Source organism: Passer domesticus, chromosome 4 (genome assembly GCF_036417665.1).
Source record: "Passer domesticus isolate bPasDom1 chromosome 4, bPasDom1.hap1, whole genome shotgun sequence".
NCBI classification, from domain to species: domain Eukaryota; kingdom Metazoa; phylum Chordata; class Aves; order Passeriformes; family Passeridae; genus Passer; species Passer domesticus.
The window spans coordinates 75,978,153-76,002,200 of NC_087477.1; the positions used below are offsets into that span (position 1 = coordinate 75,978,153).

Sequence of the window (24,048 nt, forward strand, 5' to 3'; positions counted from 1 at the left end):
CTGATAAGATGCTACTGCATTGTGAGTACATTTTCAACTACTGGATGAAATCTGCAATGCGATATATGACATACATGCAAGGGTCTCAGCTGAAAAGCCTTGAAATTGTCAAATTATAGCATTCTAGGGATGAGACTGGTTTGCAAAATCACTGAATCCTCTTTATAGCAGAAAAAAATTTAATGTGCAAAGTAATAACAGAGGACTTGTAGTAGAAATGTAAAAGCAAACCATACCACTCTTTCAAGCTATCATGTTAAACAGGTTAATGGTATATTCTTCTGCATGCTTAACACAGGGGTGTGATTTTTACCTGGGTAGTAATGCACAACAACTAACATCACTTTTCCTACTAAAAATACTTGACAAATGATGTTGCTTGTAATAACATAATGTCGCTAAGTAGCCATTTTAATTGCTTGCAAAATTGTAATACTGAGAAGAAACTTGGCATTGGGATCAGACTGATGGGATTTGGTGTATGCTGCCAATTATTCAGGTTATTGTCGAAATTCCTTGATCAAACATACACCCTATATGTACTTCCTAATGTATATATTGAACAGGACAGTATAAAGCAAATGCTACTCTTTGAACACACTCCCACTCACTTTACCCTGGGGAAATTGCTAAAACATGCATATCTCTATTTATTTACTATACACAGCCCTCCACTGACATGCCAATATTCCAGGGCCTGTATGTTCCAGTCTGTTTGCTCCCTTCCCTTTGAGCAGCTCTGCACTCCCACCAGCTTCCCCCTGGGTTAGACATATTTGGTTAGCACTCAGCCCTGATTTCCATGTGGCTTCCTCCAGTTCCTGTGCACCCCTGCCCTGTGCAGAAGTGCAGCTGGAGGCCACAGGGAGGATGAGGAGGAGGAGCTCTCCAGGGTTCTGCTCAACCTGAGGTGCAAGGATCTGGGGAGAAGTTCCTCAAACCTGGCCTTCAATCCAGCAGCTTGAGTAAGCTTGTAGTAACCCCCAATAGTATCACATTGGTAAAGGCTCTACCTTGTAAGGTTAAAAATGGACAAGGGAATTTTGACAACTCCTTGTTTACCTGCCTGCATTGTGATGTTCTGGGTAGTGCCGAGTGTGGAGATTGCAGTCCTCCTCCACTTGGTGTTTCTGAAGGGATGGCAGACCAAGGGAAGTGGGAAGGATGGCTGTGGAGGAGGTGACAGACTTCCAGGAGCAATGATGAAACTGTGAACTCACCAGAAGGGGGCCTGCAGCTGATGGATTCAATTTCTGAGGATCCATTCAGGATCATCTATCATGCTGGGAATTGCAGGTAGCCCTGAAGCAATGTGAAACATAGCTTTTAAACAAAAATTTAACAGGAATTCTTAAGGAGGTGCCTTCAACGTTATCTTTCTGGTTTTCCTGGAAATCTAACAGCATCACCTTTTTATTGGCAGCTTCAGCAGGGACATTTTAAAGAGTTGGCTTCTCTGTGCTACCTGATGGATTAACCTGGACTTGGGCTACACAGGGAAAATATCTGCACAGTTTTTAGCTTGCACCGAGCCTGCTGTTCCTGATTGTAGGAACTGAGGGAGGACAAGCTTAGGACAAAGCACAAGGACCACAAAGGCCAGTGATAACCATGTGAAAAACAGAGGAGCCAGAAGGAATAGGGAAGAGATAAAAGGGCACAATAAGAAATGCACTGGGATATTATGCAGCTCTTCAGGAAACAATCATAGGTTGTTAGGGAGGAACATTAGGGAGGAACAAATCTTTCCATAATACCAGACTTGATCAAAACCAGCCTGAATGTGAGTGTGGCTACCTGAGCATGGCTTGTGGGTGCCTCTGCAGAGCAGAGGCTCGAAGGCAGGTTTGCCACCAGCACACGAGCTGGGACACAGCGATGCACAGGTAACCTTGGTGACAGAGGCAGGACTGAAACAGCAATTCACAGCTCCCAGCTCTGTGCTCAGACCCCCAGACTCTGCTCTGCGTGTGTTTATCAGCAGCAATGAAATACAAGTCACTGCTGCAGGCAGCAATGCTCTATGCTCACCCTATTCCTCATACTCCTTCCTTAAACACTCATTTCTGACTATGACCAGAGATTGGATAAAGGGACTCACAGGCCTTTGGTTTGGCCCTGTGTAGTCATTCTAGTTTCCATGATGCCAAATGAAGCCTTCATCCAACCTAAATAAAGAACAGGATGTGGCACTGTTAGTTTCTTTGTTTACAGTGTCTTAATAAATTCTAGAACAAATGTACTCAATTTGGATGCAAAATAACATTCTCTTACTGTTTGAAAGCTGATAGTCATTGAATTCTTTTTGTCAGTGCAAGGAAAGCTGTGGAGACAAAACCTGTAAATTTCTTCTGCAGTACCTCTTCCCTGCCTCCACATCCTGCCTCAGCACTGTCTGCAATTCTTACCTTCAGCAGGTTTATGAAATGTCTCAGCTGAATAAAATTATATTGTAACTGATATAGGAGCAGGATTGGAATTCATTTCATCTTTATTACAGTGAAATGAAATTAGTTATATTGACAACTCAGTTATGAAGGGAGCAAAAGCTACAATATTTTTTATACCCATGTTAGTAAAATAACTTGATAATCCTGATATGCTGTGTAGAACAATTATTTTTGTATGATGCTGTTTCACAAAATAATGTCAATATATGGATTGCATAGGTGTTGCTGGGCACAGAATTTGCTCACAAGAAATAATATGTGATCTTGCTTTGCTTCAGTAAAATTCCAGTTTATTTTCATTTTATTCATTCGCTTTGTGATACCTAAGTTTGCCATAATAAAGGCTCTTGGGGTTCTAATTAGTGATTTTTTTCACCGTTTACCACAGTGAATTGAGAAAAGGTCAGTGCCTCCAGGAACCTGGAAAATACTTGGATTGAGCACATTGTCTTTCCTGTTGGTTTATTTAGATAATTCAAAGTTTTAAACAGAAAGGTAACATATAATGATTGAATGACTTCTACCACTGGAGGAATATATTATCAAAGCCTGTCCTAAAAATTTCTTTCAACCAGATCTGTCATTTTTCATTTGGACAATATTGACTTGTTCATCTTTTTGTTTGAAATGTGCTTTACCACACACACACACACACACACAAGAAACCCCACAGCAGTCAGAGAAAGGAGATACCTTTGAGAATCATCCCTAATATATTTCCATTAATCTAAATGCAGTAACAGCCATAGTATCCAGCCTATATGCTCTGCAAGGAGAGAAATACAGTTCCATACACAAAAGGCATGGTCTGGTTAAATCAATTTCTATAGCATCTTGTCTCCACATATTTCAGAGCACTATCCTTCTCAATTAACGTCAGCTCTGCTCTGGGAATACTCTTTGGTAGTTAACTGTTGCTGTTAGAGAGCTAACTTCAGATTGAACACAGCTGGCTTATGTATTTTGCTGTTAATAGTTGTGGTAATGGAACAACAAATTCAAGGAGAGCAAACTACTAAGCAGAATGCAGAAGATTTTCAACCCAAATAAATCAACTTTAAGGATAAGAAAACCCAAATGTAAATTTCTTTTGACTTTCTCCTGATTTAAAAAAAAATTATAAACTTAAGGTAGGTCTTATGGTTTTTCCCAGATTTCTAAGCCTTTGGCATATTGGGGGTTGCATACATGCCTATGTGCAAACACCACTAATCTCTAGAATATTTCATTTTAAATTCATTCTTTGGCGGTTCTTTACTTTCATTTCCATTTCCATCAAAGTCAAACAGAAACCTCTCAAACAGCCCAACTCCTCACAGAGCACAAGAATGGAGAAGGAGCAGATACAAAGTTCAGGGAGGGTATGAAGAAAACACGTAATGCACGTGTGAGATCACAGATGAAAGAAGAAGAAAGCCAGATGAAGAAAGGAGATGAAGGAAGGCAAGTGCAAGGCAGATTTTTAACACATCTCAGCCTTGCTGTGGCTTTTATGGGTAGTTAATTACCCACTAGAGGGAGATCGACTGTAACTTGTTGCCAGGTGGATTATGGCAGAAGGTGGACTTGGTAAAGTGCAAAGGGGAAACCCTGTGGTAAGAAAGCAAGAGAAGCTAGAAGCTCCTTTCCTTGGTGGAGTTTCGTTCTGTGTAAGTTACCAAGCGGCCTGAGATCTCTTCCCTTTCTGACCTGGCTTTCATTATATTTCTACACAAAAATCCCCGCCTTTATTAAGCTGTTTGTTCTGTTGGTGAGAGGAACACGTGGAGTTTAAGGGTGGCAGAAACAGTGCAGTCCTTGTTAGGACTACACTGCCATAGGCCCCCAGCATGGGGTGAGCCATGCACAACTCAGTCAAGAGCCTGAGACCCCCTGACAGTGACCCTTTGGTCCACCTCAAACACCTCCATGGTTCCAGGTTAGGACTTGCATCTCACAGCTTTTATTAGCTGCCCATGGGTAATCATTTATGGTCTCTTACTCTCACCTCGATTTCTGCAGAACAGAGGAAGCTTTTAACATTCAAAGCAGGCTTAGGCATGTCCTTTCCTCAAGGGAAACCGAGAAAGGAAGTAGTAATGGATGCTTAGAATTGGAAACAGATTATAGGAAAAGTAGCTCCTACCCATTTGTGTCATTCATGCTTCTGAGAATCGGTAATTTAGGGATTTCCTAATTTCCAAAGAGGACACTGCAGCTAGACAAGCATGTGTCAGGGACTTCATTAAGCCTAGCTCCCCTGAGTGTATCTATTTCCTTGTTGAGCCTATTAATTTATATTTTGAGACCATCCTGTGGCAATGAGTTTATATGAAAATATATTGCCTTCTGTTTTTTTTTAAACCCTGCTGCCAGATAAACTGGTTTAATTAATATGGCATTATGAGCAGCAATAATAAACATTTTTTATTAACTTTCCTCCTACTTTCATTATTTTCCAGACCTCTATATGTCCCCTTCCTGTTGCAGGACAGAATTCCACCCCACTCTGGCTCCACTGATACTAGGATTTTTGAGTAATATGAAAGCTTTTCAGAGTTAAGCTATTAGCAGTGAAAATGGTCTTAACCCTAACCTTGCCTTTCTGCATAAGAACTGTTGGATACAGAAGAACATAATGTGAATTTGGAAAATATGCATAATTATTTCCACACAGGAAGCTTGCAGTTGATAGTTTGGTGTCACAGACAGAAATGACTTGTCTAACATGCCATGAACTAAGTAAGAGCAAAACACTTATCTAATGCCTGTGAACCCTCAGGGTCAAATATAGTCTCTGCTACCATGTGCAATGCCAGAAAAGTTTGCTGACAAACACCAGCCATCAAAAACACTTCTTCCTCACAAACTCCATGTCATAGTTTCTGAAGTGGCCTATGGTTACATCCTGCCTACCTTCAAATTCCCTCAAAAATACTACAGGGGGTTCTGGGTACTACTGGTTCAATAACCCTGGTTTAATTATTAAAAGCATGGCATGACTTCATTTATCAGTGGCCTGATATGATCCTTAAACAAATCAGGTTAAGTAAATGTAAAGCAATGAATTTGCAAAATCCAAATATAAGCAACACATTCCCATTGCTTATCCAAAGCAATCCACAGAAAAGCAATAGGGTATACAGGACATTTGCAGACCTAGCAGAGCAGCTGGCTGTGCTCTGTAAGAAAACTAGGCACAGGTGCTGGGATTGTGCCCAGGGCCCTGATTCCCAGCTGGCATGCTGAGATGTCTGTTCCCTGGGAGGAGAGGCCTCGCAGAGGGGAGAAGGTTGTTCCCTTGGCACAACAGGGAAGCTCTGCTGGCTAAGCCAGATTTTTGTTGATATCAGTTGGGCATATTCCTTTTTCAGCTGTTGGATTAGTGTTTAGAAAAGAAAATGATTGTTGTGTGTCATATAGGAATGAAGTGAAGCTTGCCACCCTGACTGATGAGCAGGCTGCATGGCTCACTTTTACCTGCTGCACAGCTTAGTCCCAAGGAGCTCCCCTCACCCTATCCAGCTGATGAACTCCTAGATATTTGCAGACCCCCACAAAACCTTCAGTTTGTACACAAAATTCCCTCTTGAAATTGCTTTGAGAGGAGAGCTCCTGCTCTGGGGGACTTTACTTTCTCTGGATACTGATCAAATCCAGTGGCAAAGCTCTTTTACATCAACTTGGTATTTTCTTACACACACGACTTGCTAGCCACGCTTTGTACACACATGCAACAGGATTAAAGCATATAATGTGTTACTGAGAAAATACCTAATTGCTTGAAGGTAACAGGATGTTTGGGGGTGAATGCCTCCCAAGTCTGTCTCTAGGGGATACTATAATAATAATAAAGTGAATAGAGGCCTAAGACAGGCAGGAGAGAGGTTGCTGATTACATGGGAAAGCCCAGACAAAGCGTCTTCTGTTTCTGGTGCCTGAAATTCAGCCACACAAAAAAAGGCAGGATACTGGCAAAGCACCACTGAGATGTACTTGTGCTGATGGATCTTTGTTGTTTTTCTATAGCTTCACATCACATTTTAACAGGTATTTCCCCTCAAGATTATCATGTAGCTACAAATCAAGTGTTGTCAACAGAGCTGCCACTTCACTTGACTTGGAGGTTACTATTCTTTCTGTTTCACAAAAACAAAGATTAAAATGTTAACTTTTATGATGCCATCTGGCAAGAAACAGGATTTGATGTTCAAGTACATAACTGCTGTGTGAATGTCTCTGATAGCAAAGGGACATGGCATGCATTTGCATGTGTAGAATTGGGGCCCAACAGCTTAGGTCCTGCTGAGGTCAAGGCACAGAGATCCAGACAAACACTGATTTGGGAAATTTACAGTATAGAGGATGGTTGTAGAAAGGGAAAGTGCACTGACCATTCCAAAGGAACCAACTCCTTTTTTAAATCTCTTAATCTGCTTTTCATTATCTCTGTGGGGAGGCCTCTTGAGAAAAGCAGCTCTTTGACTTGAATGAAGGAGGGGCTGTGGGCTTGCATGCTGGAATGGGGAGGTCATTGTACGGCAGCTTGGAAGATAGGAGTGTCAGTCGGGTCAAGGAGAACAGGATGAAAAAGTGTGAGATCTGTGTTACAGGCTTGGTCTGGATTATGAAAGGTAGAAGGTTTAAAGCTGAAAGGTAAATAAGAGAGAGTGAATTCAAAGGTGGGAAAGACACATTCCGGTAGGGTTATTCAGGCTGACTGTAAGGGAAAGTATGAGCCAGGCCTGATAAGATCATCAGCAAAACCAGCAAGAAAGAGCTAATGACAGCAGAGGCCTGAGGGGGCTAAATTCTACACAGGAATTTTAAGCATCAGGCAAATGAACATATCCATCTTCAGTATTTTTCATTTGCTCTTTTAACAGAAATGCTTAGCTCTGCTCACCTCCTCTGAGGCAGAGAAAGCACCAATATGCCTGGGGGATGATGGGACAATGTTGCATTTTGCCTGCATCAAGTCATGTACAGCTGTGTGCATGTGCTGGCTGTAACCTGCTCCCTTCCAAACCAGCACTTACCATAAAGACCCTCAGCCTCACAAAATTCCTAAAGAAAGTTACATTGCTGCCATTAAAATGGCCCTAGGAAGTAGCACCTTTTTCTCCTTTTTAGAATACAAAGGTAAAAATTCTCCTAAAATGGTGTTTCTTTAATGGACACAAACTGAAAGGTATCTGTTTTGCAGGGACCTCCAGTCTTTCCAGTACTCCTATAACACTGCTTGATTTCACCAGGAATTTAGTGATATACAAGAAGTGCAGGAACGGGTCTACAAAATCTGGGATGGGGTGGAGGACAGCCTCCCCAGTCACTTGCATTTCTTCTCTTGCTTCTTGATGGGTGCATAAAAGCAGTGGTGGCAGATTTAGGGCTTTTATTGACAATAACACAACATTTGGTGTTTTCTTAAAGACCTAACTCTGAGAGGCAGATAATGACATAAGATTGTTGGCTTTCTGTGTTCCTGATTACAGACAGGAACTTGCAAACTCTACAGCCTAAAAAATCCTGGAGACCAAGAATAACTCTAAATGCATAGTTTTAAAGCCTGTCATTCATAAAATCAAACTGATTCATTTGGAGGCACAACAGGTTACTTAAATACAGCACTGATGATTTTGCAGTAAAACCTCTTTCTCATATCAGCTGGAGCCAACAGGTGTGTTTGTAACACTAGAGACTCCTTTTTTCCCCTCCCTCTGTATTTCTCAAAGACTAAATCAATTTGCTTTTGATAGCTACATTCACCTTTTTTTTTTTTTGTTGGGCACATAGCCTGAACACTCCCTGCCTCCCTCTGCTTGATCCTGCCTTGGCCAGAACCTTGTGGCTTTCTCCCCATGTGTTCCTCCACTGCCCCAATCTCACTTTGTGCAGCTTGTCCCGTTTCACATAAGCTCCATCTGCTGGGAAAAGGGAGAACCTCGGTGGTTTTCATTCTGAACTGCAAATGCTTTTCCCTCAATTTGGAAAGATTTTCAAAATTACCTGTTTCTGCTCCCCCAGCTGTGCTCTTGCCCACCTGCATGCCAAATTTAACTAATGACAACCTAATATGTTATTTATACGGCATTTTGTGTTGCTAATTTGTGTCAAGCCTAAGCAATCCTTTAAAATACCACTTTTTGACTTGAATTTGAGCAGGTAGTTAATTATCCTTGGATGGGGAAAGACTGCAGCACGTTATTGCCATCCAGGCACTCTCTATGTGGCTTTTCAGGGCAGTGTTTGAAGAGGCACCCAGGGTAGCCTGTTTCTGTGCTAATGTGTAGCCAGTGCTGCTTGTTTTTGGCACATTTACAGACAGGAATGAACTTGTGACCTGGATGTACATACAGCAAATCTGTAATCCAGCCACCACTTGAACTTTTACCTTTGGGTGTAACATTGACAGAGCAACAGGCTTCAGTATCCCATGAATCTCCTAAAAATCCCTGATAATGAATGGAAGTATTTTCTTTAAAAAACTACTAATAATATGTTGGCTTTCTCCCTGGAGTAGAAACTTAATGCAACTTGCTACACAGTAATGTCTTTTTTCCCCCCCTTTCTTCACATTTACGCTGAACACTGGTGAATAAAGATGAGGTTAATCCCTTATTGTTAAACCTATTCAAGAAGACAACCTGGGGGTTGCCATGGAAACAGATTCTACAGCCTAAAAGCAAAATTCTGCTCTGAAGGACTGTCTCTGGACCTGTAGTGATACGCAGCTTATTGAGTCACACTGTGTACACAAACACGATGTTGCAGCAGTGAAATGGCAAAGGTGCCTCCCAGCTCATCAGATGTTAATTACGCCCCCGCCTCCTCCCACTCACAGCCCAGAGCATCGAGCGCTGCACCCCCTCCCCCCTGGATCCCATCTCCCGGCCCTTCCTGCCAGCTCCGCTTGTCCTCAGGGCGCACTGGGGAACAGCCCTGGGGAACAGCCCGTGCCCGTGGCTCCGGCAGGACTGTCACAGATTTGGCACTGTCACACAGCCCCTGTCACAAGCTACAGGGCACCTCGAGTCGGGGGAGCTGCTATCCATCCTCAAAAACATCTACAGGATCTAGGAGAGCTTCCTGGGCCGTCTCTTCAGGGAAGGGGTGACAAACTTACAGTTCTCTTCCTTGGTCATATAAACATTTGCCCCTCAATTTCTAAACTTTCTCAGTAAGAATTATAAAAATTCATCTGCTCCTTTGTCATGTCTGTGCAGGCAATGCAGAGCCCTAGGGTTGTTCTGTGCTTTTATAGGTCTTGTGCATCATACCTCTTTCAGACAAGGGAAACAGTCCTGCCTTTGTGATATCACTGGGCTCTGCTCATACAGCAAAAAAATACATATTTCTGTACTCACACAGCCTATAAAAATCATCAAAATTTCATTTTATTTGGAGGTTGTTTTGAATTGGCTTAGACAATGCCTACCTTGCTTTTGCTCCTATTTAATATCCTATTTAATAACATGAAATACGAATCTTAGTTTTGTTCAAATATTACATTTATTTGAATGATTCTCAGAAACCCTATTACATCCGTCTAGAAAGATGGCTTTGTATTTCTTCCTTTTAGTCTCTCTCATCCTATTCCTGCTGGAAAACTGATTTTTCAGCAAGATGGCTGACAACTTTTCCAGACAACATGGTTGCTTTAAGAACCAGGTCTAAAATGGCTGTGTAGCAGTTGATTTTTTTTTTTTAACAAAATCCCCAAACCCTAGTAACTATGTGGTATCATGTTTTATTCTGGGGCTAAGTGTTTTCTCTGTGAGCTCATGGCTGTTGCTCTGGCTGGAGTAGAAGATGTTTTTCTTTAAAACAAAACCTGACTCCTGTGGAAGGCCTGTGTGCCACCTACAGTCACTCAGTGTTGTCCTGTGGGAGCAATTTGTATAAATACTTGAAAAATTTTAATTCTTAGTCTTTCCTTAAGCATTACTTCACAATGCTTGGTAAATGAACACAATCAATTACTATTTTTAAACTGTATATATCTATTTAGGAAATTTTCACAGAGTGTATAATCAATCCTTTTCATATACAGTAGCAAACCCTGTAACTTCCAGGTATAAACAAATCTGGAACAAAAGACTGTACAAAAACATAACGAATTCAGCTCTGAAAAGGCCCATGCATCTACATTGTCTGCCACCCTGAATACTAATGAATTTAATGAAACTATTGAAAGGCTGGTTACTTGTCTGCATAAATGTATTGAGACCTCTGTAATCATCTGTTTGCTGTCTGAAACCTCTTGTCAATAGTTTAATGACTTCAGAGCATATTATTCTTCTTGTATAGGCTTCATATAATGTTTCTACATAATTAAGCAGCTTTGTTAGAGGAACTGCCATTAGTTGCCCCATTTCATTTGGTTTTGTTATCAGCCAACCAGAAAGAATAAAAGAATAACAAGAGAAAGATACAAACGCAGTCTAGTGAGACATGTGTAGATTTGGAAGATGTTGTTTGGTTGGTTTTTTTTACGCCATTAACATAAAGCACTATTGTCAAGTTGCACATTTTAAACAATTTTAACCATTTAAATGCAGTACATATTTAAATACTTGTGAAAAAACACAGCTGGCTAAATATCTTGCAGTGCATTTGGGAGTCTAACATTTTAAAAGCAGCTCTAATAAGTATATAAGTAGTAATAACAATTTGTTAATTATCACTGAACATAAACAACACTAGCATTTCTATAGCCATAGTGAGAAAAGTGTTGTGATTTTTTTTAATATTCAGATAATTGCATAGTCTATCTTCACGAATACTTTTGAATTTAAAATATAAGTAATATAAATTTCATCTACTTTTTTTTGTACTTCGAAGAAACCCTGAGCATCTTCTTTATATATATAAAAGAGCCCTATAAAATTACCAACTAATTTCCTGCATTTGCCTAGTCCTGAGCATGAACAGATTAACTGCAAACTCGCTTTTTATTGCTATGAGACACTCTTTTCAGTCATGTTTTGGGTCAAACCTGAACGCTTATGTATAAGGTTAGGTAACGTGTATTTTCTTTGGGGTTGAGGCAGGTGTAGAGGTGACCAAGTGCCTGGTGTTGTGAGTTACCTGTGAGGCAGGAGAGGTCTGATGCCACAGCTCCCTCGTCCCCCTGGAGCCCTGTCCTTGGGGCAGCCATCTTGTTGGCAGGGCTGGCAGCCATCTTGTCCACAGGCAGTCCCAGCAGTTTTCCCCCCATTTTTTCTGGAACAAGGAAGGCACGAACACCCAAACCTCACGTACACAAGTTTGTTAAATGTCACTGTTCTCGGATTAAATTATAATTTTTGCAGTTTGAGTCTTGTTATTCACTACAAATGCCAATTTGGTTAAAAATAAAGTACCACATAATACCACATTAACTGAGTACTGAAATATTTGATAAGAGATCCTACTGCTGGCAAGGACTCGAGTAGCACATGGAAAATATCATACTGCTTGTAGTCCAACTATTAACCAGAACTAGTGTGGAACATTTGACAAACGACCGATTTATGTGCTATTTCCTATCAAAACCACCACAGCTCCACCAGAAAGCCATTTTTTCTGTCACACCCCGAGATCCACAAGCAACACACGTGTGTGTGCAGCAGAACGCCCGCCGCCAACCCCGGCGTGCGGGACCACGGCCGCACCCACCGCAGGATCACGGGCCGTCAGGGCTGGAAGGGACCTCTGGGCATCACCCGATGCAACCCCAGCCAAAGAGGAAAGCACCGTGCGCTGCCGGAGCGCTGTACTTTGTGCCGGGGTTATGTGTGGCCACGGCGCTCCGGGCCGCTCCGTGAGGCACCGGCGCCCGCCCTTCACAGCGGGCGCGGCCTGTGGCCTTCCCGGCGTGACGGGGACCGTGGGCTGCGGGCGAGCCACGCTCGGGGAAAGAAACCCGGGCACTGGGACAGCCCCCGGTACCCATCGCAGTTGTTGCCGGTCCCCCCAGGCGGCTGTGGGGAAGCACCGCAGCCGCGCCCGCCCCTCGGTGACGCCATCCCCGCCGCCACCGCCGCTCTCACCGTGCGCTCCGGACTACGGCTCCCGACGTGCCCGGCGCCGCGGGGCGGTGCCGGGGAAACGCGGCTCCCGGGCGCTGCTGGGCGTGTGGGGATCGCCGCGGCCCGGGCGGTGGGACAGGAGCGGGGCCGGAGCCGCCCGCCCGCCCGCCGAGCGCCGCTATGGCGTCCATGCTGCTGCAGAGCTGCGGGCGGCGCGCCTGCCGCCTGCCCCGAGCGCTGCGCCGCCCGCCACGGCCCGGTGAGACTCCCCGCGGGCCGGCCCCGGTCCGCCGGGCCTGGCCGGGAGGGAGCGGGGAGGGAGAGCGGCCGGAGGCGTCTGGGGGCTCCGGGCGTGGGCGGAGAGGCGCTGCGGGAGGGAAGGGCCGCGGCCGAGTCCCCGCCGCTGTGTCCGCCGGGGCTGGCGCTGCTCCCGGCCCGGCCCACGCTCGGCGGCTGCTGCGGCCTCTTGGCATGTGCTTCCGCGGCAGCGTGGTTGCAGGGGATGATTTACCCTGAGGGCAGTGGGACACGCGTGTCTCCTAAAAGCCGGCTGGTCGGGGAAGGGAAAAGCGCGTGTTTTTTGTTAAAGTGCAGGAACGCGTTACTACGTCTCGGTTCTGCCTGCCTTGCTCTCGGCGGGGCTTGGGTGTGAAGTGGGGTTGTCACTAGTCATGTGCTTCTTTTTATGAAAGCACAAGGAGATGTTTTCTTAGTCTGTGTTAGGGACGAAAGTGGCTTTGAAAGCTTAGGAAAACAAAAAGGAAGTGCGTTATGTGATACTGATTAATAATGAAGATAATTTGGCAGTTTAAATATCTCTGGTTGGTGAAGCTTTGTGGCGTGAAACTGATAACTTGTGAGGTACGAAAGGCCTGTGGCTGCTCTTTACATCCTGAGCTGGAATGGCAGGGCATGAGCTGGGAATTGCCTGTCTCTGATACAGAGCCTGAGCTGGAATGGGGTGAGCAGGGAGTTGCCTGTCTCTGATACAGAGCCTGAGCTGGAATGGGGTGAGCAGGGAGTTGCCTGTCTCTGACACAGGGCCTGAGCTGGAATGGGGTGAGCAAGGACTTGCCTGTCACTGACACAGAGCCCCAGCTTGTCATGGGAGTGCTGTCACTGAGAGCAGGGCAGCTGCACGCTCACATCCAGGCAGACCTGATGAGCTGCAGGGATGCTTGTTCATTGCTAAGAACAGCTGTCCTCTTGGTTACCAATAGTCACTCAAGTGTGGTATCTTCCTCTGGCTGATGGGTTTTTTGAGCTACTATTGTAGAGTCATTTATTTAGGTTAAGCCTGGACAGTGTCCTGAACAAAAAGCTGGGGTACCCTAACTACTCAGTTTATTTAAAATGGGGAAAAGGCACATCCATGTACCTTCAAATTAGATGGGAGCTTTGATTGTTCTTGTGGCATAGCATAAAAAGTGCTGCTAATGATCGCTGCAATTTTGGTTGTTATAAACCTTAGACAACCTAAGCTGAAATGCTGTGATAGAATCAGATAATTGATGTGCTGTGGTGCACTCTGGTTATGATACAATACTTTTATTTGGGGTGTTAATCTGTTGTTAATCTATTATTAACACATTCTTGTATGCTGTATTTTTTTTCTGTATTGTTTTGCTTTACTTAGCTCATCTTCTTTGCTTTACGTGTAAGTAGTCTAAGATTAAGTTAAAGCTAAGTGCTTCTAAGAATCCTAAACGTTATTCCTGTGAAGATCAGACTGTTAAGTACTGCAAGCTTACACTTCTCTAGGGACTTACTTCATGATAGCATTTTATTTTTAAAAATTCTAAACATAGTAACAGTATTGCTATTCTACATTAAAAACTTTAGGTTTGATGCTTCATTAAATTGAAGTATAAAGTTTCTGTGACTACTTTTCCATGAGGAACATGTTAACATACAGCTTTTCTGGCACTACTGCCCTTCTTTCTTACTGAGCCAGTTCTTAAATGAGCAGTGTTAAGTATGGTTAAGCAACATTCATGTCGTTCAGATGCTTTTGGATGTCTGTATTATCCCAGAAGCAAGGATTATGGACTTTGCCCCTTTTTTAAGGAAGTATATCTTTTTATTTCAGGGCTGGTTTACTCCTAGGTACATAGTTATAAGAGAAACTGCAAAACCTAAATAGCTCTAGTCAGAACTGGCAGAGTTGGAATTAACATTTTCTGTTAGCCTGTTCACACTCTGAACGTGCTGTACAACAAGAAGCTTAGCATGTTTTCTTATGGTAACCTCGGAATTTTGTTCTTTGACCCCTTCCTTAACATTTAATGAACCTGGTTGGAATGAAGGTAAGTGAAGTGAAAGTGTCTTGCTGCTATGGAGTTTTATCTGAGAAACTCCAGGCCAGTTTTGAGTCCCAGATCATCCCTCCTAGTTCTAGGGGCACTGTCCATAGCAGGCAATGTCCTCTCCTGGCAGGACCCTTGCTTTAGGCACCTAGGGCTTTGTGGGCCTCCTGGCACTCGGTGGAGACAGATTACTGTGCTGTGACTTATCCCTCCAGACACTGAGTACTTCTCTGCTTTGCTCAGCTGCTCCTTGAGGTCAGGGATGTCCTTCTGGGCTGGCCTCTCGGGTTAAGTAATTTAGCCACTGTTCTCTCTGTAAATGTTGGAGAGTATCACAATGTCTTCTCAGGGCTTGCATTTTGAGCCAGAAATAGACAGTTTTTCCCTGGCTCTACTTGCCATGGCAGTGAGTGTTAGACTTTGATACAACTTGATGTGGGTAAATCCTTTGACTTGATAATGCCACAGCTTCTATTGTAATTTCTTCAGAGCCCACTTAGCATGGGACATCCTTTGATTACCAAGTTTTCCTCAGATAAGTTCACTTATCTTCTATACCTTCCGATTGTTCTGTCTGATTTTGGCAACATCTCTTTCCCCTGATAATTAGGGTATTTTGTTGGGGAGGGCTTTTGGCCATCAGCATTGGGAGCTGTGTTTTCTCAGACACAGTTGTCTACTTTAGATTCTGTCATAGGCCGTATCTTGGCTTTGGTGGTGGGAAAGGGGACCATGGACCTCTCAAATGACCTTTGTATCCTGCTGTCTCTTGGGATTGACCAGAAGTGGTAGGCTCCAGATGGGAGAAGCAAACCACAGTGTGCCTTCTCTATCCAGCCTTTCAATTTTATTTTGGTTACAGTGAATTCTGAAAAGATTGGCGAAAAAGTCAACACATTTGAAGTCTTGCTTGTATGATTTTTTCTTATGATCTGTCCAAAAGTCTTTTTGCTCTTGGCTGTAGCTACCTATTGAGTTAGTGTAGCAAGGTGTTAATACAAGATTTATTTTTTTAAAGTTGCTTTAGGAAGGTTAATTCCTTTCTGGTGGGATCAGGGATTTCAGTGATTGTAGATTAGTAGCATTTTATGTTGTTGATGCTTCTTCTGTGGTTCTAAGACTTTCAGACATGGCCCTTTACTGAAGCATGTGACTTGGATAATTTATGATTTGTTGATCTTCTCAGTTTATTTCCAGAATGGATGCTGTCTGTGTTCCTGGATAGAGGTGCTCCTATGCAGGTGTCAGCCCTTCTTTTGGACTTTATTAGGACTGATTCTGAGGTTGTCTGTCAATAAAAAGAATGTTGAGGGATACAGTGTTTTCTGGAAAGTTAACTTTTCACATGCTTTGGGTCAGGCTCTGACCCCTCCCTTCAGGACAATTTGTATCCTTTGCAGAGAGGTCATGGGGTAGAGCTATTTTTACCAGGCGCTAATCAAAGTGGGCAGCAATGAATTGAAATGGTGTTGTGGTTCCACCTCTCTAGTGAAGTCTCTTAAGGTTCCTGCTTGTGTTTTATTTGTTTTGCTTAAAACAAAATGCAATTTTAATCCTAAACACTTGGCAGGGGCTCCATTTGGATCATCTGATACTATGTTGTCATAGAGCTGTTAAAAAATTACATTTGCTTTCAGTGAATTTCCTCTGCAATATAGTTTCTTGCCTGAGGGACTTGGAAACCTGTCTTCAGACAGTTGAACAGGAGCAAACCAACCTCACACATCCACAGAGTTCAACTCTACATGTTAAACAACATCTTTTTTTGTGCTTTCAAAAGCAGTCATTTCTATGTAAAGATCAATCTTTTCACTCATGTATTTGTGTGCAGTTCACTACATGGATAAATGTCTTCCTGAATTTCAGAATTGGTGCTAATTATTGGTATTTTTCTAGGTAACTTGGGAGATCGGGCATGTCTTAGCTGCACATCCCTGAGGCTGGCAAACAAAATGTGAGTCAATATGAATGTCTATGTTTAAACCTACATTCTATGACAGTATACTAACTGATAGTTCAGAAAAACAAAGTGCTGAAATGTTAACTCCAGTTTGTGTTAATGACAGATTAAAGGAAGTCTGAGTATTACCTGCTTCACCTGATTGGTTGTGTGTGGGAGAAAGAAAGTGAAATCTTCCCCTTTTTTTCCCACTTCCTCCCTTTTTGTTTCACTTCTGATGTGAAAGCAGTAGAATATTAAAGTCTGTTGGGTGATTCCAGGTGTCATAATGGGATCTGATGAGCTCCTCTCATACTTTCTCCATGGAGTTCCATAGAGTAAACATTCAGTTGCAGCCAGCTGAAAATCACAGTTGACAAATAAGAGTGTAGAGCATCTGAGTGGGATCTCTGTTAAACCAAAGAAAGGAGTTTATTGTATGTTGCAGCCTTGGGTGATAGTGTCCTCTTCTGAAAACAAATCCAGCTGTTGTGTGCCCTTATGGAACTGAAGGAGTTGAATGTTGGCAGAATCCATTCTCTGTTCCTGACTTGGCTCACAAGGCATACTTGTAGATAAGAATTTCCTAATGCCTTTCCTTGGAATGTTAAAATATGGGTTCTGTAGTTCATTTATAAACTAACTGCTCAGGATACAGGGACTATTCTGATTTCCTGAATTTTTATTTTAAGCTAAGGATGTGTCTCTAGACACAACCCTCTAATACAAAACAAACCAATTATTTTTTAGACATGTTAGTTCCATATCACTTGCTGTAGAATTAATGATGATTAATTTTTTAAAAATACATAAAACCTTTTAAATATCTATTTTTAGTATGTTAGTGTATATGACCTCTCTCGAGAAGCTGGAAAATTATGGTTTTAAACCTGTTAGGCTGGCCAACCATTCCTATGAAGACAGACTGAGAAAGTTGGGGTTCTTCAGTGTGGAGAAGAGAAGGCTCCAGAGAAGCCTTCCAGTACCTAAAGGGGTTACAAGGGAGCTGGAGAGGACTTTTGTCAATGGAATGGAGTGACAAGATGAGGGGGAATAGCTTGAAAATGAGAGAAAGTAGGTTTATATTCATATAAGGAAGAAATTCTTTGCTCTGTGCTAGTGAGGCACTGAAACAGGTTGCCCAGAGAATTTGTGGATGCTCCATCCCTGGAAGTGTTCAAGACCAGGCTGGATGAGGCTCTGAGCAGCCTGGTCTAGTGGAAGGTGTCCCTGCCTGTGGCAGGGGGCTTGGAGCTGTGTGGTCATTTGGTCCCTTCCAACCCAAAACTGATGATTCTGTGATGAAATGAGCAGCAGAATATTGGGACAAAAAATCTTTTTCTATTGAGAAGATTTGGGGTGGGGTTTTTTGTTTGTTTTGGTTTAGTTTTTTTTTTTTTTTTTTGTTTTGTTTTTGTTTTTGTTTTTTTTTCCCCTAACCAAAGCTGCTATTAATATACTGTTGTCACTTAAAATATAACAAACTAATGCCCACACCCCACATGACCCAGATCTGAATGCAGAGGACTCTAGTGATAAGTCCTGAGGACAGGTGGGACAGGAATTGTGTGTCTGACATCCTTCTTATAAAAGTGTGTTCAGAGAGGCACATTTCTTGCAATATTTTTATTCCCTGCAGACTCAGAAGCAGTTCTGCTCTCAGAGCTTTCTTCCTCTCTGCATGCAGAAGAGTGTCAATGTATGTAGGTGGAACTTGGCTTGTAGGCCTGGAGCTCAGCTTTTGGTAAATGCCTTATAGTCAGGGTGGATTGATTTATGCAGGTGTTTTGATCTGGTTTTGAATATGTAGCTTATTTTCCTAAAGTAATTAAGCTGTAATTCTTATTAGTTAATATCTGTGCAAATGTGAAGTTTTCTAGGTAGCCAAGAGACTGTTTTGTGTAAATGTATATGTTCCAGCAGTTGTCTGACCACTGAATGTTCAGATGCTGAAACTTCAGTTTAAACTAGAGAATAGTGTGTCTTTAAAAAGTAAAAATTTAGTTGTTTTTTTTTTTTTTTGTACAAAGCTCTATTTGAATAACATTGGGTAGACAGAAGTAAATTAAAGTAAATTAAAACTCATTTGAGTGTGTAAAAATTAAGTTTAAAAAGTGTTTCTGTCTGAAAATTGAGTGAGTAAGGCTAGCACTTTTAAGTGTATGATAAACATTTTTTTCCTTAAAATGTTACTAAGACCTGTAAAGCCACTTGCACCTATTTTCTGTTCCTTGACTGAAGACAAAAACACATTCTGATTTTGCTTTGGTGGTACACTAGCTCCAGGAAGAAAACACCTCAGTCAGTTCTCTCTATAGATGTCTTACTGCTGGTATTTCAGTTTGAGGGACACTAATGGAACACATTTATATGAAATATTTTATCTACTATTTCATTTTTGTCCCATCTTTTATTAAAAGCATATACAATCCTACTTGCATATAATGAGTGGTTCTTCTGTGTATATAAGGAATATCAGTGGTGTTTGAGCAGTGCTCCACTGCTAACTTCAGTTTGCATTTAATTAAAGAAAAAATAGTTTTGCATTTAATTAAAGAAAAGAACAAAGTTCTGTACAAGTAGAAGAGTGTTGGTTCTCTCTGTCCCAGCTCAGTACCGTGATAGAAGTTTTTGCAAAAGGTTCTGCTGAGTAAGGAAAACTGGATGCATGGAGATAGTAAGAGAGGAACTCTGATGAGATTGGATTCCTCTGGTACTAATTCTCTGACTCAGCACCTATCCCAAGTATACATCTTACTTTTTTTTTTGGCTCGAGTGCTTTGCACAAACAGGAGAAGTAATAGACAGGACTTCACATTACTTATAAATTTACATATTACTTTTCAAGTCTAGCTGTCTAAATGGAAAGCACACGTGGGGGCTGCTCTTTATTTAATTGGAGTAAAATAAACTACCTTTTCAAAGTCGTATAATGGAAAATTCCCTGCAGGTTAAATTTTTTTTTTTGTCATGAAGTAAAGCCAAATGTTCTTTTCATGTATAGACATTGGTTTTAATAATAAAAAATCATTTTTTCCCTTAAATATGCAGTAGATATTTCTTAAATTTTGTGGTTTTTAAATACAAATATATATATATACGTGTGCAAATATATATCTAGAAATAGCTGATGATCTGTTGCTAATTCTTGAATGCTTTTTTCTTTTGAAGGACTGTACACTTTAAATATTGCACTAGTGTCCCTCCTGTTTACGCCTACTCCAAAAAAGCTCACTATTGTTGTTGGACTAAAGGATCTGAGCAAATACACTTCACTCTCACGAGCTCTTCTGGCTCATGGACGCCACTAGCAACCGTGGGTGTTTTAGGTCCCCAGTATCTTCCAGTTAGGTGGTGGCATTCTTCACGTCCCCTTCAAGATGACTCCATAGTCGAAAAGTCACTCAAGTCCTTAAAGGACAAAAACAAGAAGCTGGAAGAAGGAGGTCCTGTATATAGTCCAACAGAAGTGGAAGTTGTAAAAAAATCTCTTGGGCAGAGGATTGTGGATGAACTGAAGCACTATTACCACGGGTTTCGATTGCTGTGGATTGACACCAAAATAGCAGCGAGGATGCTCTGGAGGATCCTGCACGGGAACACTTTGTCTCGTCGGGAGCGGAGACAGGTACTGGGCAAAGACCACTTTCCTCTGGGTGTCCTCAGGGATTGCTCTGTTTGTTAGAACTGAGTTACTTCTTTTTGTTGTCTTCTGTTCCTAGAATTAAAATTCCTCGGTGTGTTTCCTTCCTCTTCACTATGTGGACACTAAAATTTTTGGGTATCACCCCAAAACTTTTTTCCGATGTTCCCCATTATTGAAGATAAATTTATTATTTTCTTGTTGGAAGAGCAGAGGATTCTTCTGTTTTGTCACATGGGCAGCAAGTGGGGTTTGTTCTCAAGTTTCCAGCCATGTGCCATATACAGTAATTTTCTCTGCTTTTTCACTCCAACAGTGGGAAACACTGCTAGTAAAATTGTATCTGTGCCAGTTCAGTTCCCGTTTGTTGCTTAATGGGGTTCTTTTGAATGGGATAAAAGCTGCAGGCTGAAATGCATGATTGATGATGTATTATCTCAGTTAGAAATATATCTGAAATAATTTTAGCCTAGATATATTTCCTTTATTTATGGCATTTTGCTTATATTTATGAAACTAAAAATGCAACTGATAATTTTAAAGAAAAGGGGAATGGAATCTGGAGTGAAAAATGTGAGTGCTTTCAAATTTGGATAATATTTCAATAGTAATTTCAGGTTTTGGATGAAATAGGCATATTTAATTAGAATGAAAAGTTATATGGGTATTTAAAAACATTGGATGTGAGTTCATATATGAAAAGACTGCAAAATATTAAGCTGGTATCATTAATTTTGTTGGGTATTTTTAAGAATACATTGATATTCAACTTCAGTTCATTGGCAAAATATCAAACATGCTGATTTGACAGTTCTCATTTTACTGTTTTTAAGGACAAGCTGTTTAAGCAGTTTATAGAGATGAAAAATTCAACTCTGTCTTCGTGCCTTTATTAAAACAAAAGCATTTCAGCTGTTGCTGGAAAGATATTTAGAAGAAAAGCTGGGAGCAGAAGGTGTGTGTGCTCTGGGGCAGGAGTGCACAGTGCTGCCTGTGGGCAGTGTGGCTCTCTGCAGTTTGGACACCTGCACACACAATGTGCTGAGTTCACATCTCTGCCCTCAAAACTTCCAGTAAATGATCAAAAATACAAGTATCTGCTCATTGTTTTTATAATTTCCTGATAAAAGTTGGTCACATTTGAACAATTTGGTGTGTAATTAGAACCCATCACCTATCACGTCTTAAATGCAGTATGAAAATTCTTCCTAAATTTACAAAGTTAGCCAAGTAGCAAAAATTGTTACAGGCACGTGTAGCAGTTTCTGTCTCTGGGTGGGTGTGGTTTCCTGGCAGACTCCTCTGCTCCATGGTCTCAGCATCTTCAGGCTCCTTTAGTTCTGCCGGGTTCCTTGGCTGCTACAAGAGAATGCTTGGCAGCTGATCCAGCAATAAATAAAGCAGTCTCTGCTGACGTGAGAGGGGATTATGGAGTACCAGAAAGAGTAACTGAGGATAGGGGAAGGTGAGGACTGCAGGACTTGTTGAAGTAGCAGTTCTGGCTTGTGCTGGTTTATTGAGAGCTTTGGGGAATTTGAAAAGCCAAGCGAGACAAATTAATTCATGGTTTAAAACAGAATGGGAAATTCTCCAGGGGGAAGATTGGAGCCATTGATTTTCCTGCCTCTTTCATGTTTACTGAGCCATACTTCTGAGAAATTATATGAACAGCAGTAATTTTCCATCAATTGGTGGATTTATTAATTTGATTACCTTTTGATTTGTTATCTAGTGATGATAGAGCTGTCTTGCTCATGTTTAAGTATTGATCTGGCATATGGCCTTCCTAGATTTGTTTTTTTTGTGCAAATGTTCATTTCCAGTATTAATTCTCTTTTTAAATGAAATGGCCATTTGTTTGCAGATATAAATTGGTGTTTACATTGGTGGAGCCTGTCTCTTATCTAATGATGTATGTATGTGTTTATATGCATGCAAATCCAGTGTAGGAGATGTAGAGAAAATAATTTTAATAACTACAGTAATATTAGTTTCTTAATCTAGGTTTTGTGTTTTCTGTATTTGGAGGAAGAGGACATTGTGTCTCTGGAGTTGAGGGCTTGTTAGGCTCAGAACCCGGGGTCACTGAAAAGCAAACCAGGCTGCAGCTGAAAAAAACCCTTTTGGAGTTTTTTTAAATCTTATTTCAAGTTTGTTTCAACACAACTAATTTTTTTTTTATCAGTTCAACCGTAAATTGTAGTATACTGACTGATTTAACAAAGTGTTAACATTTTGGTGCTGGATTACCTCCTGAACTTTAAAAAATATAAAATAAAAATTGATGTATATACTGCTTTAAAAGTATTAAGCTGCACATGAGCTGACAGTCCCCGAGAAATCTTATCTTCGTGCAGACTGACAAATGAGTTATTTCTGCCTGCCCTTTCCTTCCTCTTTGGAGGCAATAATGGAAAGATATCCTAGTAATCTGACCACATGAACAAGCAATTGCAGCATGGCTAATGCAAAGGGACCTCTTGCTTATGTGAACTAAAACTTAATTCCAAAATTCTGCTGCTACAACTGCTGGCAGGGTTTGGATTCAGCAGGGTCACATATCAACACTTAGGAGAGAATGCAGGAAGAGGTAAAACATGGTACTGACTTTAAAAAAAGCAAAAACCAAACTGCTCTAATGCTGGCTCCTGCAGCAGGGTGGTTCAGGATGTGGCAGTGAGGTGGCAAACACAATGGAGTTTGTGGCAAGTCCACCAGCTTTACAAACTCTTCCCTGCAGAGGAGGGAAGAGTGGAACACCCAGCTGTAGCAGCAGATACAGGGTAGCCACAAGGTTCTGGTGCTGTGCTGCCAAATCCTGTGTGTGTAATGGTACACCATTGTACTGGGTTCCTGCATAAAGCTGTTTTCCTTGAGTTAGCCCAGGTGCAGTTCCATGATTTGTGAAAGCTGATCCAGGACAGTGCTGCTGTGAAAAGCTTGGTGTTTAAATCAAGTTTTCCCACCCCAACCTTACTTGGTTTGTACTGATCCTTTTTTCCCTGTCTGGATATGTATTTATGGATGAGTTTTAGCACCTTCATGGCTCCTTTTACCTCGTTTCAGGTTAGCATTAAGTTGGCTTAATCCTGTGGTAAAACTGCTTCCCTGGATGTGGATGTTGTAGAAATACTTACATGCACTGTCTGAGAATATAGACTAGGGAAAAATAGGAACTCTGTACTCTATAGACATTTTGGAGGTTTTTTTTAGGGAAAATGTACTTTTATTCTGAGTTTTAAAATTTTCCTCCAAACTTTCTTACTTTTTTTGTTTTTTAACTCCATGGTAGTCATTTGCCTTCTATTGTTGGAATGAATGGAAAAATCCTTGAGCCTCAAAACAATGGACCAAAGCATCCCTTCTGGGAAACTCAATTTTTTTTATGTACAAAGAAAAATGCCAGACTTTGAATCTGTAGAGCATGTGCTTTCCACATACTCTTAAGTGCTTCTGATTTTAGTGCTGGTTTTATGGTAAGAAAATTCTGAATGAAGTTTTACAGGTTTTGTATTCTAGCAAATCCTGAGGACATGGGATCTGTGCTGGTTGTTGCTGCTGTTCCCCTTGATTGCCATGAACTGTGGAGAGAGGCTGGAGTGGGCAGCATGGTTTACTTTTGTATTTTCATTTACGCTGCCAGTTTTTGCCACTTAAAGTTGTGTTTGTCAAATCTTGATGTGGAACAACAGTGGAATAACAGAATGTACCTCTGATT

At 41.6% G+C, this 24,048-nt stretch overlaps 2 protein-coding genes across 5 annotated transcripts in view; one reads left to right on the plus strand and one right to left on the minus strand.

Annotated features, from left to right (window-relative positions):
- The window catches only part of NSD2 (nuclear receptor binding SET domain protein 2), a 100,720-nt gene extending 88,140 nt beyond the window's left edge, over nucleotides 1–12,580 (minus strand). The window contains exons 1-2 of the mRNA XM_064418905.1: nucleotides 12,464–12,580; nucleotides 11,520–11,654 (exon numbers count right to left, since the gene is read on the minus strand). The gene's annotated coding sequence lies outside the window, so the exon portion shown is untranslated. The remainder of the gene's footprint in view (nucleotides 1–11,519; nucleotides 11,655–12,463) is intronic.
- Nucleotides 12,502–24,048, plus strand: part of LETM1 (leucine zipper and EF-hand containing transmembrane protein 1) — a 28,652-nt gene continuing 17,105 nt past the window's right edge. Inside the window, exons 1-3 of one of the 4 annotated variants that reach the window (XM_064418911.1) lie at nucleotides 12,502–12,701; nucleotides 16,645–16,702; nucleotides 19,859–20,315. In XM_064418911.1, the coding sequence (XP_064274981.1) occupies nucleotides 12,623–12,701; nucleotides 16,645–16,702; nucleotides 19,859–20,315 (594 nt within the window). In that variant the 5' untranslated portion in view covers nucleotides 12,502–12,622. Of the gene's footprint in view, nucleotides 12,702–13,018; nucleotides 13,304–13,339; nucleotides 13,404–14,666; nucleotides 14,749–16,644; nucleotides 16,703–19,858; nucleotides 20,316–24,048 lie in introns of those variants that run through there. The other 3 variants (XM_064418913.1, XM_064418910.1, XM_064418912.1) reach the window with 3 other exon arrangements.